The 14,069-nt window shown below is 39.4% G+C and overlaps 1 protein-coding gene and 1 pseudogene across 1 annotated transcript; one reads left to right on the top strand and one right to left on the bottom strand.

Annotated features, from left to right (window-relative positions):
- Positions 1–639: 639 nt before the first annotated feature.
- LOC144225356 (HUWE1-associated protein modifying stress responses 1 pseudogene) lies at positions 640–11,358 on the bottom strand (annotated as a pseudogene).
- On the top strand, positions 858–1,943 carry LOC144225338 (olfactory receptor 8B3-like). The gene is made up of 2 exons (XM_077756500.1): positions 858–894; positions 1,021–1,943. Exons 1-2 carry the CDS (start codon positions 858–860, stop codon positions 1,941–1,943), a joined length of 960 nt encoding a protein of 319 aa, XP_077612626.1.
- Positions 11,359–14,069: the final 2,711 nt, after the last annotated feature.

The following is a 14,069-nucleotide window of genomic DNA, read 5'->3' on the forward strand; positions in this document are numbered from 1 at the left end:
GAACTTAGATTCAAATGTAAGTGGGTACCTGAGTGTGTGGTGGGAACATACAACAAAGAATAAATGTATAATATTCATAGAGTGATAGGTGCTAGGAAGAAACCATTGTGGACGCAGGAAAGATCATCATGTTTTTCAATCTGCGGATGTACCCCATTTGGTAGGAAATGAAAACGTATTCAAAATGGTGTGCTCCCAATGGTCAATCTTATTATCATGAACCAAGTTATAAATGTACACTAGGTAAAAATTGTTTTCCACTGCAAAGTCTGATCTTTGGGGAAAACATAGGTCTTCCCATTTTTAATCAGTTCCTGAGGATTTCCCAGCTCATGAGAACTCCTTGGGGCCATGTTAGCAGATGGATCTTCTGGCACTAATAGATTACGTTTACTGGCCCCTAGTCTGAGAGGACACTGGGCAAAACCACCATCAGAAATCATGATCTGTAGCTCTTGGCGCCTCGGAGTCTGCAGTTCTGAGGTTTGTGCTCTAGCTCCTTCAGTTCAAAACTCACTCAAAACAAAAACAACAAAAAGATCTCTGTTTTGAGTTGTTCATCCCTGAAATTCATCAGATCCAAGGTCCAATATTGAAGTTCTAATACAGAAGGATGAGGATTGAATTTTTTTGCTCCTGCTATTCTTTTTCCAAATCTTTTTTTATGAGAGCCACAGACTCCTTGAAATGATATATCTCTTGCTGAGATGGTAGTTGTCCCTGAGGTGGGACTGTTGGACTGTCAAAGAAGACATGCAGCAGAGATGATCACAGGATTCTTGCATTTTATCCCTGTGGATATTGTCCTTTATGACTTTTTGATAGATATCTTTAAACAATCTCTCAGCCTTTATCCGATGGAGACAACAAAGGTACAAAGGAGGGTGGGTGTGAGTTGATTCTCTCATTCTAGGACTCTGTCTCATCATGGAGGGATTGGGGGAAGGGCGCTGTGTACTCATTTTAATGTCATCCTCTGTCCTGTTCTCACAGATATGCCCTAGGGAAGAATGGCAGCAGGAAACGACTCTTCAGTGACCAAATTTATCCTGCTGGGTTTAACACAAGAGCCAGAACTCCAGCTGCCTCTCTTCTTCATTTTCTTAGGGATCTATGTAGTCACCATGATGGGGAACATGGGCTTGATTATTCTGATCGGTCTGAAGCCTCACCTGCACACTCCCATGTACTACTTTCTCTTCAACCTTTCCTTCATTGATCTCTGCTACTCATCTGTCATAACCCCTAGAATGCTGATAGGTTTTGTTAAACAGAACATCATCTCTTATGCAGAGTGCATGACTCAGCTCTGTTTCTTCTCATTCTTTGTCATTGATGAATGCTGTATTTTGACATCAATGGCCTATGACCGGTACGTGGCCATCTGTAAGCCCCTGCTTTACAAGGCCACCATGTCCCACCAGGTCTGCCTCATGCTGATGGCGGGAACGTATGCAATGGGGTTTGTGGGTGCCATGGCCCACACCGGTTGCATGCTGAGGCTCACGTTCTGTGATGGCAACATCATCAATCATTACATGTGTGACATACCTCCTCTCCTCCAGCTTTCCTGCACAAGCACCTATGTCAATGAGCTGGTGGTTTTCATTGTGGTGGGCATCAACGTAATAGTGCCTAGTCTCACCATCGCCATTTCTTACACCTTGATCGTCTCCAACATCCTCCGTATCCGTTCTACAGAGGGCAGGTCCAAAGCCTTCAGTACCTGCAGCTCCCACATAGTTACTGTTTCCCTCTTCTTTGGAGCATCAGCATTCATGTATCTAAAGCCTTCTCCTTCTGGGTCTCGGGATCAAGATAAGGTATCCACAGTGTTTTATACCATTGTGGGGCCAATGATGAATCCTTTTATCTATAGTCTGAGGAACAAAGATGTCAAAATTGCACTGAGTAAGACTTTTAAAAAAAGGGTGTTCTCTTGAGTAGAAATGGTGTTAGTTACAAATATCATCTCCTAGTAAGGGCACACGGTGTATGAAGCTATGGAGAGATAGGTAAGAAATCAAAATAGAAATGCAAATGATTCAAATATAAGGGAAATTAAGTATTTATAAGTCATTTCACAAAGACAATAGAAGGGAGAGGAGGATCAGTCATTTATCTCTTCATGGAAAGTAAAAGTAGTTCATTTGTCATTCTCCAGCTTATTTTCAGAAGTTACAGATTTAAGTATAAGTTATTGAATGGTGGTAAATCCAGAAATGGTAGCTTGTGAGATTTTTAACTTAAGTATGTCCGAAATTCCTACTAAACTTTGTCATGGATATATAGACTTTGTCAGACTTGGGATTCAGCCATTTATTCATTCATTTAATAAACATTAACTGAAAGACTACTGAGTTTCAGCAACTGAGTGTGGTCTTTTTGGGTGCTGTAGAGGCTTTTGTTTTAGGAGATTCCTTCATTTCCTAAAGGAGATGAGAATAGGGAGATGCTCTTCTCACTCTGGTCTCTGGCCTCTTCTCACTGAAATCTCAAGAGAATGTGGTAGAGCAAGGTTTCCTTCTGGTGTCTGTTCCTAAGGACAAGAAAACATTAAAAAATAAAATAAAATAAAATAAAAATTAATTTATTTTTGAGAAAGACACACACACACAGACACACACACATATACACACACAGTGCAAGTGGAAGAGTGGCAGAGAGAGAGGAAGACACAGAATCTGAAGCAGGCTCCAGGCTCTGAGCTATTAGAACTGAACCCACAGGGCTCGAACCCACAGATCGTGAGATCATGATCTGAGCTGAAATTGGATGCTCAACCAACTGAGCCACCCAGGTGCCCCATGATAACCTTTTAGAGCTATCAGGAATAAAAGGATCCTACACTGGGTTTTACCTCTTGGGACATTATGGCAGGAAATAGGACATGCTACGTCTTCATTGGGAAGAATTTTACTAGAAATATTCATCAATGATTAGTAGAGGAATTTTTGTCCTTTCCTTAAATGGGCTTTCAAATCTGTAATTCATTGCGGTCAGCATTTTTTAGTCTCAGATTTTGGTGCTACAAATGATATCATTCATTTAATTAACAAATGAAAGCACCTATCCTGTATCAGGCTCTGTTTTTAAACATCAAAAGATACAGTGCTGAACAAAACAGACAATGTATACATTCTCATTGGGTTCATTGTCTACAGCAAGGTGGAGCTGCGGTGCAAATGGGCAGGAAGAGGAGATAGGTGATGAACACATGTGAATAGAGCAGAGAAATGGGAGTCTTAAGTTAAGGTGAGAGGTACAGACTGTGTGGTTACTTTAGGTTGGTGGAGGGGCTTTTCTGAGGAGGTGGCATTTCAGCTGAGATCTCACAAGAGGAAGAGCCACATGTAGAGCATTCCAGGCCATGGGAATATTGACAAGTAATCATACTGATGAGAATGAAGGACAAAAAGTGAACCAATGTGACTGTGATGTAATGGTAGATGTGTAAGTTTTAGAAAGTGTATGTAGTATGTAGGAAAAGAATCTGGAAGTGAGGATTCTGGAAGTCAGGGTTCTAAAACCTTGCAAAGAGTGGATTTTATCTTAAGCGCAGTAAACATCCGTGTGATATTAATCACACAGAGACCTTAGTTCTGCTTTCCCCACTCTTGTTGAGGGAGATTCTATTATTATTTCTAACTAATCTTGGAGAAAAGTCCAGGATTCCATGACTGATTTCTAGTCAAACCAATGAAGCAATAATACCTTAAATAGCAGCAGATTTCTATGTCCTGCTTGAAGGATTCTTCTATTGCTAATCTTGCATGCTTATAGAAGATGAGTTAAAGTCTGTAAGATGTCAACTGAAAAGAACATGACTTATGTGGAAGTACCCTTTGTCTTGTCTTTTCACCTACTAGATACAAGTGTCTTGAAACGGCAAGACTGTTGAAGTTGGAACGATGCAATCAGGTTTGGTTCCAGATTCCATGATTTTTGAATTCTGGGTTCTCTCAGCCTTAGTTTCTAATATTTCAAAGTGATCTGGTGCAGATGATATGACACAATGCATGTTTAAAAGATGCTACATAGTTTTCGTGTTTTAAAAATCACATTCCAGTGACTCTCAAGATGTGCATGTCTTTTCATGTAACTTCCCTGAAATTAGTGTGCATCTTATAATCAGTGCCATCTTACCTTTGTTGTTGGTTTGTGGCAGTTGTGATGCCACTGTCGTTGTTCACGCATGTGCAAATTTGATCACAGCTGTTCATGCTGTTGTCATTGCAACGGTGTTAGAATTGTTGGTAACATGTGTATGGGGTTAGTTGCCATTTAAAATTCTCTAGTTTTAGATATACATATCATGTAAAAATTTACTTCTACAGTGTTTGTAACTGTAACTTCACCTACATTATAATTATTATATAGCACTGAAGTATAGTTTTCATGTACACAGAAAGATCAGAAAGATATGGAAACAGCAGTGGGTGTAAATTCGAAAATAGTTCAGCAAATATACTTCATTGGTGGAATGGTCACAATTTCATTTATCCATCTGTCTGTCTATTCTATCCATCTATTTGTTACAGAACAACAACAAAAGAGTTTTATAGGCCCTAAGAGAGTAAGATACACACATGTCAATGAAGCGGGGTCATATTTCATCACTGAGACTCAGGCAAAAGAACAGCATAACATGCAAAACAATGTAACTGAAGGCAGGATGAATTCTTCATAATGTCAATGTCTAGAAACTTCTAGAAGAATACTTTAATTAAGTATAAAATAGAAGTTCTAAGTGGCACATTCTCATAATGCCACTATATAGTTGGCAGCCTGTTTTTCTCAGTGTACAGAACATATCTTAAAATGGTGACATTGAAATTTCAATAAAATCCCATATTATCTTTACCCTGTTTGGTTAGTACTGGTTGTTATGGGCTGAATTGTGTTCACTCAAATTCATGTGCTGATGCCTTAACTCCCAGTACCTCCGAGTGTGACTGTATTTGGAGATAGGATATTGAAAAATGTGATTAAGTTAAAATGAGGCCATTAGGATGGGCCCTAATCCAGCCTTACTGGTGTCCTTATAAGAGGTGGTTTGGACACAGAGAGGCATCAGAGGCATGAATGTGTGCACACCAAGGAAAGACCATGTGAGGATATAGGGAAAGGATAGCCACCTGCTAGTCAAGGGGTATTGCCTGAGGAAAAATCAAACATACTGATACTTTGATCTTGGACTTCAAGCTTCCAGAATTGTGAGAAAATACACTTCTGCTCTGTAAGCCCCTGGTCTGTGGCATTTTGTTACGGCAGCCCCAGCAAACTAATATATATAATATTTACTAAATATATTAAATATACTAATACANTCAACTGAATAAATTTTAAAGATCTAATTGGCTTCATTAAGTGATTCATGAATTGGGCAGTATCCCCAGTAGCAAATAGAGGAGTGTACCCAGGAGTTATTTAAAAATGGAAGATTTTTATGGAAGAAGTGTGGAGCAAGAAAGGTATTAGCAAAAAAAAAAAAAGAAGAAAGAAGGAAAAAAAAGGTTGTTATAGGCAAGATGGCTTTCCATTAGGGGTTAAAGTAAGGGATTTTATAGTGCAGTTTGCTTCATCTTTCTTTGGGGAATAGAGAAAGCCCATGTGGAAGACTCACTGGCACTGATTGAAAAATTCCTGACTGGCTGGTTAAGACAACCTTTCTGGGGAAGGTTGAAACTGCAATTAGATTAAGTATTAAGCCCTGGTTTGGGAACTCAGTAAAAGTGACCATTTGGGACCTGTGGTTTTCTTTTTAACACTATGAAATACTTTTTTAAAAGACTTGGATTCATGGTATAAATGTTGTGTTTAATACTAAATATAGATGTATCAAATTTGATAGTCAAGAAGTCAAGGCTGTCAAACTTACTTTTACTAAAAAGACTCATTAACCTCTATTTGAATCTTCTATTTAATTAACTTTGAATTTCAAGACTCCATCAAAAATAAGATGTCAGGAAGTGAGTATTTTTATGTTTGTCCAGGGTTAGGGCTTTCTGAGCAAATTGTACTGGAACCCAGGTGATAGGACAAGTGTTAGAAAGGCTGGGACCCTGGAGGCATGTTCCACCCCTCTCCCTTCTGGGGGAGAAGCCAGACTCTGTATCTGCGCTGAACCGAGCTGCTGGCTCCTTTCCTACACATGCTGGTGTCATCAGCACTCAGGGTGAGGAGAGAAACCCATTCCTTGTTCTATGTGAGTTTGAGAAAAATGTGTATACTGATGTGTTGGATGCCATTTCATCTCCCAAGTCAGTACATTTAAATTAATCAAGTTGATTTGCTGTTCGGGTAATATTATCCTTACTGACTTCTCCCTGCTTAATCATTAATCTCTCTTTCATTAAATTAAATAAAGATTGAGCGTCTCTGATAAGCTTCCTTGTTCTTATGTCTTTTTACTGAAATTAATATAGCTCTTCCAGCTTTCTTCGGAGCGGTAGCATGGTATATATTTCTTCATCCTTTTACTTTAACCTAAGTCTTTATGTTTAAAATGAATTTCTTATAGACAGCATATAGTTGGGGTTTCTTTTATTACTGACTTTGAAAATATCCATCTTTGTATTGATATATCTAGACCATTCACATTTAAGGTGAATATTAATGTAATTGGATTAATATCTGTCTGTTTATAACTGCTTTTTACTTGTGCATACATTTTTTAATTCTTGCTTCTCTTCTTTTTTTGTATTCTCCAGATTTAACTGAACATTATATATATGTTTATACTTGTTTTCCTGTAGTTTTAAGATAACCTAAGTTCATCTTCAAATACTCTACCACTTCATGTATAGTGCAGTTACCTCAGAATATTTCTACTTCTTCCCACCTCCCCATTAAAACATTGCTGTTATTTATTTCACTGATCCACATTATCATCCCCATTGTGTTGTTAATTGTTATTATTTAAAATACACAGTTAATGGGGCACCTGGGTGGCTCAGTTGGTTAAGCATTGGAATTTGACTCAGGTCATGATCTCACAGTTTGTGAGTTTAAGCCCTGCATCGGGCTCTCTACTGTCAGTGCAGAACCTGCTTCCGATCCTATCTCCCTCTCTCTTTGTTGCTCCCCTACTCACACTGGTGCACATTCCCTCCTCTCAAAAATAAATGAACATTAAAAAAAGTAAAATAAGATACACAATTATCTTTTAGATAAATTAAGAATGAGAGAAATTAGGGATGCCTGGGTGGCTCTGTTGGTTAAGCTTCTGACTTTGGTTCAGGTCATGATCTTGGACTTTGTGAGTTTGAGTCCCATGTCGGGCTCTGTGCTGACAGCTCAGAGCCTGGAGCCTGCTTTGGATTCTGTGTCTCCCTCTTTCTATCTCTGTCCCTCCCCAGCTCCCCAACTTGTTCTCTCTCTCTCCCAAAAAAACATTAAAAATTTATGAAATGTTAAAAATAGAATAAGAAAAATTTAGTATTTTATTTTTCCTCTATTTATTCCTTCCCTAATCCTCTTTTATCCTTTAAGTCAATTCAAGTTTCTTACCTACATTATTTTCCTTTTGGTTGAAGAACATTAATATTTCTTGCAATGCAGGTCTGTTGGCAATGCTTTCTCTCATTTTGCTTGAGAAAGTCATCATTTCACTTTGACTTTGAAAGAATAATTTCACTGGATATAGAATTCTTGGTTGGGGATTTTTTTTAATTTTAACATTTTAAACATTTCATTCCACTCTTTTCTTAATTGCACGATTCCTGATGAGAGTTCCACTGTGTAATTCCTATCCTTGTTCACTGTAGATCAAAATTTTTTTCTGTTGGTTTCTTTCAAGATTTTCTACAGTTTGAATGTGATAAACCTAGATGTGTGAGTGTGGAGTTTATTTTGCTTGGCATTTTCTGAGTTCCCAGATTTGTGGTTTAATGTCTGTTATTTATTTTGGAAAATTCTTGGCCATTAGTATTTCAAAATTTTCTTATGCTCCACTCTTTCTTATCTTTCTGATAGTCTAATTATATATATTTTTCACTTTTTGAAAATTTATTTTTGAAAGAGAGAGAGAGAGCCAGAGCATGACTATGGGAGGGACAAAGAGAGAGGGAGACACAGAATCCAAAGCGGGCTCCTGGCTCTGAGCTGTCAGCACAGAACCCGATGTGGGGGCTGAACTCATGAAATGTGGGATCATGACCTGAGCCGAAGTTGGACACTTAACCGAATGAACCATGCAGGAGACCCTATTTTTCACTTTTGACATGACTTTTTCCAAATTACTTTTCCAAAATTATTGGATGTTCTGGGTTTTGTTTTGTTTTGTTTTAGTCTTTACTCTATTTTATTGACCTGTTTTTGCTCACTTTCAAAAATGTGTTGAGTTCTGATGAGCACATAGAAGGAATGCTTCTTTTATGTTACTGTCCCTTTTATTTCTAGGTTGTTTTTTTTTTTTTTGTATTTTTCCTTAGAGTTACCATCTTTCTGCTTATATTACCCATCTATTCTTGCATGTTATCTATTTTTCTCTTGAAGCCCTTAACATTCTCATTATAGTTATTTTAAATTGCTATTTCCTAATTTCTACATCTGATTCTTATATGATTCTGTTTCTGTGGTTTGCATTGTCTCTTCAGACTGGGCTTTTTTTGTGTTGTGTTTTGTCAAGCTTTGTAATTTTTTGCTGGAAAACAGACATGCTGTATCAGGTACTAACAACTTAGGTAAATGACCATTAGTGTGAGAATTTTTTGGTATTCTAGCTAGGATTTTGGCTATGTTTATTTGTACTAGCTATAGGGGCCCAGAGTTTTCAAATTCTCTAGTGTCTTTACTTTTTGTTGTTGTTGTTGTTTATTGTGTGGTGACTCTGAGCTTCCACAAGTAGGCCTCAATATTTTTCTGCCTGAGTTTCAAAAGTCTGACTATTGAAAAATTCTACTATTCCACTATATTAGAAACAGTAAGCAATCTTAACTACTGCATCTATACAGCAGGGAGTTTCTTGCAATAATTTTTTTAACTTACCATAAGCAAACTTACTATCCAGAGGAGGAAAAACACTTTTTGCCAACTTTATGTTTTTTTATAAGTTTATTTATCTTGAGAGAGAGAGAGAGAAGGAGGAAAGGACAGAGGGAGGAAGGGAGAGAGAGAAAATCCCAAGCAACCTCTGTACCATCAGCATGGAGCCTGAAATAGGGCTTAAACCTATGAACCGAACCGTGAGATCATGACCTGAGCTGAAGTTGGATGCTTAACCTACTGAGCCACCCAGGTGCCCCCAACCCTATGCTCTGATTGGAGTTTTAGGTTAAGAATCAAGGTCTTCCAAAGAGAGCAAGAATTCCTATAAGCATTAAAGCTTCAATGATATAGAAGCCCTGTGTACATTATATATATCCTACTGTTTTTAATGCTAGGTTACTAGTTTTAGATAAGCTATGCTATAGTCCAGAATTGTTCACTTTTAATAGGACTCATGACCTAACTCACTAACAATTCTATTTTCTTAGTCACCTGCACTATCTATGTTGTCATCTTGTTTCAACCAAGTATTATTATTTTGCTGTGGTTTTATATTTACAGCAGTATTAAATGTTGTTATATAGAAGTACTTCTCCAGGTTCTATTTGGAAGTCTGTATGAGAGATGAACAAGTAACAAGAGACTTGTGACTATGTATCCCAGGTTTCTCCAATAATACTTAAACCTTAGGGCACTTGGGTGGCTCAGTTGGTTAAGTGCCAATTTTTGACTTCGGCTCATGTCATGATTTCATGGTTTGTAAATTTGGGTGCTCAGTAGGGCTCCATGCTCACAGCTTAGAGCCTACTTGGATTCTCTCACTTTTTCTCTGCCCCTCTCCCTCTCCTGCTAAAACATGTTCTGTGTGTGTGTGTGTGTGTGTGTGTGTCTTTGTCTCTCTCTCTCAAAGGAAATAAACTTAAAAAAATACCTAAACCTCTTTGTGAACAATGCCTTTTTATGGCAGGCCTGGCCTGGGGAGATGGTGATGAACTATCCTCTGACAGTCTAAACTATCCTGACTATCAAACCAAGGACCTTAGGGACAATAGACATAAGGGAAATCAGCTCTTCTTACATCTGTCTCTTACCACTTGGGCCATCAACTCTCACCCTTTATAGGTACGTTCAGTAACTTACAATGTCAGAGGGAGGTCCCGTGAGAGCTTGCCCAACAATTGCCTGCCTCAGTTGCCAGCCGTTGTGCCAGGCTTTACAGTAAAAAAAATAAACGTAATAGAGTTATTAAAACATGAGAACTTCCTCCCTGACTCAGAATAGTAAGAAAACATGCACAATATAAGTGTAAAGCAATAAATTCTAATCGGTGTTGCAAAAATTCTGCTTTTGTGACACCAATAAGCTTTAACTTTCTAAACTGCCTCCTCCCTTTTTTAGGATGGGCTAGCTAACATTCAAAAATTGCCCACATAAGTTTTTAACTCACATTGTACTTAAACATCTCTAGAGCATGCAGTTAGTATAATAGACAAAAACCAGACAACATATCTGGACCTAAACCTAAATGAGAAAATGAGTCCACAGGCTCTTTCTTCACCACTTTTCCACAGAAATATGTTAAATGGTTTTACCCCATGGAGCTATGTACACAGAGCCTGTACTGATGAGCTAGTTTCTGTTGAGGTAGCTCCGTTCCAGGGACACTGCAGTCAGTCTTGGGGGAAGCTCTAGAGCTTTGTGAGGGAAACTTTCCATACGGGAAGCTTATGAAATCTCTACCAATAGTTCTTCTGAGCTTTTTAACTGAAACCAATGCATCCTTATTGCGTCGCTGGTGGCCTGTCTGAATCCGTGTCAAACTCCCGCTGTTGGGTGTCCATGCTTTCTTTGCAGTGGCTAGTGTTGGCAGTGGCAGTGTTGGAGGGGGACCAAGGGAGACAGTCCCGGCTGCTGACACACTCGGCCTTTGCAGAGCTGGGCCATGGCAGTGGCTGAGTTTTGGAAAAGGTGCCACAGTATCTGCTGCTTCTGCTCTGGCTGCATGGCTCCCACTTGGAGAACCAGGGCTTGGGCCTCTGCTCCCGGTTTACAGTCTCGCCCTCCTCCTTGTGCTCCTGCAGCCCTGGCGGCCTCTAGAATCCTAGACACTGCCGCCAAGGCCACGGGCTCCGCACCTGCCACCTCCATCCCCTCAGGAGCGTTGTCACCGAGCAAGGCTGCTCGTCCAAGTGGCACAGGCCTCCTGCATCCCGGTGGCCTGTGAGCCATGCCCTGTAGCACCATGCTGCCAGGACGACCCCCGCCCTGGGGCCTCCCCACCTCACGGGCCCTGCTGAAGGTCACCTTGGACCTGAGGACCATGGCCACCCTTGCTTCCCCAACGGAGCCATTCATCACACCCCCCATGGTGCCCCTGACCACCAGGCCCACCCGGAAGACTTGGTATCATTTCTTTTTTGCTACACATTTTCTTTGTCTTTAGATTTCACAAATTTGACTATAATGCGCTTTGGTGTGGATTTCTTTGGGTTTATCCTGTTTGCATCTGTGCATGTGTGTCTTTTGCTGAAGTTGCGAAATTTTGAAATGTCTCCCAAATTTAAACCCTTTTCCAGTCCTCCACCTTTCTCTTATTCTTCAAGGACTCTGGTGACACGAATAGTGGAATTCTTATTATAGTACCCTACACCCTGAGACTCTTCCATTTTTTTCCATTCACTTTTTTATAAGCTCTTCAGACCGTGCAGTTTCTCTTGTTCTACCTCTAGTTCATTGATTGCCGTCCATTCTGTTGTTGAGTCCATTAACTAAGTTACCAATGGTAGCTAAAATTTCCCCTTCATTCTTTTTTTGGGGGGGGTTATTTTATTTTATTTTTTTGCTGAGATTTTCTATTTCTTAGCTGAGACTTTGCATTTTTTCATTTGTTTCAAGTTTGTTCATAATGTTTATTGAAGCATCTTTATCCTGATTTTCAGTTTATTCTAATATCTCTGACATCTCATTGTTGGCATCTATGATTGTCTGTTTCCAATAAGTGTATACTCTTCTTGGTTCTTGATATGACAAATGATTTTGCATTGAAACCTGGCCATTTTCATATTATATTATGAGACTTTGGATCTTATTTTACTCTTCCATTTAACTTTTGTTTGTTTGTTTGTTTTCTAACACTGCCCCAGCAGGAAGAGGGAGGGATTATATGGTTACTGCAGGTTGAATTAGAAGTTTAAGTTCTTCACTCAGCCTTTGTTGATATTCAAGGGAGGAAACACCTCATTACTGGTGGGTGGGAATAGGATTTCTTGATCCCTCCTCCAACATGTTCTCCATGTAGCACAGGTGGTCTCACTAATGCTGGGTAACTAAAAGTGCTGACTTTCCACTAGGCCTCCCTTGACACTTCCTATGTGTGTGTGTGTGTGTGTGTGTGTGTGTGTGTGTGTGTTTGATACAATAGCCTGGTAAGGATAGACCTGTTCCCATTCTATCTTTGCCACCATGGATGTGGATGGAGTGAGTTCTTTTTAAACTTATTTTTAATTTTTTTTAGGTTGTCCCTATCCTGGTCTTTTTTTTTTTAAGTTTATTTATTTATTTTGAGAGAGAGAGAGAGAGAGACAGTACACATAGGGGAGGGGCAGAGAGAGAGAATCCCAAGAACTGACAGTGCAGAGCCGGGTGTGGGGCTCAAACTCCTGAACTTGAGATCATGACCCAAGCTGAAATCAAGACTAAGATGCTTAACTGACTGAGCCACTTGGGTCCCCCAGGTTGCTCAGGTTGTCCCTATCCTGGTCTTTGCCTAGAGAAAGCTGGCTTTTGTTTGGCCTTTAAAAATTTTTTTATTTAATTTTAAAAATATCTTATTGCTTATTGAAAATTTTTGTTGTCAGCTTCTTCAAATTTGGAACATAGGAGGCAAAAGTAATCCAGAGAACTGACTGTGAGTCCTCAGTCCCTTTACCAGCCTTTCTCCTCCTCTCTACCTTTAAGAATCTTATGTTTGTTTTTTATATAATGTCTAGGGATTTTAGTTGTAATAGTAGGAGGAATAAGGAAAAATACATACTATCACTATCTTCTCAGAAGCAAGAGTCCCATTTGGTTCTTTTTAGTATTTTCTGCCTCTCTGCTAACATATTTTATTTTATAACCTGTTTTAAAAGATATGATTTGTTTATTTGTAATTTGGGTGCCTGGATGGCTCAGTCAGTTGAGCATCTGACTCTTGGTTTCAGCTCAGGTCATGATCCCAGAGTCACAGGATCAAGTCCCCTGTCAGGCTCCGCACTGGTAATGAAGCTTGCTTGGGATTCTCTTTCTCTCTCTCTCTGTCTCTCTCTCTGTCTCTCTGTCTGTCTGTCTGTCTGTCTGTCTCTCTCTCTCTCTCTCTCTCCCTCTATCCCTCTCCCCTGCTTGCATATTCTCTCCCCCCAAAAAAACAAAATAAAAACAATAAAAAAGTATTTATAATTGCTTGTTGAGACAATTTTATGTTTGCTGTATTAAAATTCTTTTCAAATGAGTGTAACATCTGAGTCATCTCCTTATTGGCGTCTGTTCATTCTCTTTTCATCTTCAGGTTGTGGTGCTGGCTCTTGTCATTGATACAATGAACGGTTTTCGATTGTGCCCTGGACATTTTGTATATTAGTTTGTGAGATTATGGATCTCACGTGTTTTTCTCTTTTAGTGATCACCTTGTTTAGGTATAGTGTGCACATTCAGGTACTCCTGGTGAGCTCTGAATGTCCCTCCAGTGTCATTGGGTTGTTGGCTTGTATCCCTCTCATTACTGACATGTGGGAGAAAAATTCAACTCCCATTGGGGTACCTGGGTTCCTCAGTCAGTTAAGCATCTGATTCTTGATTTTGTCTCAGGTCAAGATCTCATGGTTTGTGAGTTTGAGTCCCATATTAGGCTCTGCACTGACAAGGTGAAGCCTGCTTGAGATTATTTCTCTCTGTCTCTCTCTGCCCTTGCCCTGTTTATTCTCTTTCTCTCTCTCCCTCCCTCTTTTTCTCTCTCTCAAAATAAATAAATACACTTAAAAAAATTCAACTCCCACTTCAGCTCTCTGGCACCTTAGTTAGAATGGAGCAGTTACTGACAG

The sequence above is a fragment of the Crocuta crocuta genome, unplaced genomic scaffold, assembly GCF_008692635.1.
Source record: "Crocuta crocuta isolate KB4526 unplaced genomic scaffold, BGI_CrCroc_1.0 scaffold172, whole genome shotgun sequence".
NCBI lineage: Eukaryota > Metazoa > Chordata > Mammalia > Carnivora > Hyaenidae > Crocuta > Crocuta crocuta.

Bases quoted from the DNA above. Each gene is read 5' to 3' on its own strand.
- LOC144225338 (XM_077756500.1), top strand. From the start codon at position 858: ATGGAGACAACAAAGGTACAAAGGAGGGTGGGTGTGA. The intron at 895-1,020 runs GTTGATTCTCTC...GAATGGCAGCAG, and splicing joins ACAAAGGAGGGTGGGTGTGA to GAAACGACTCTTCAGTGACC.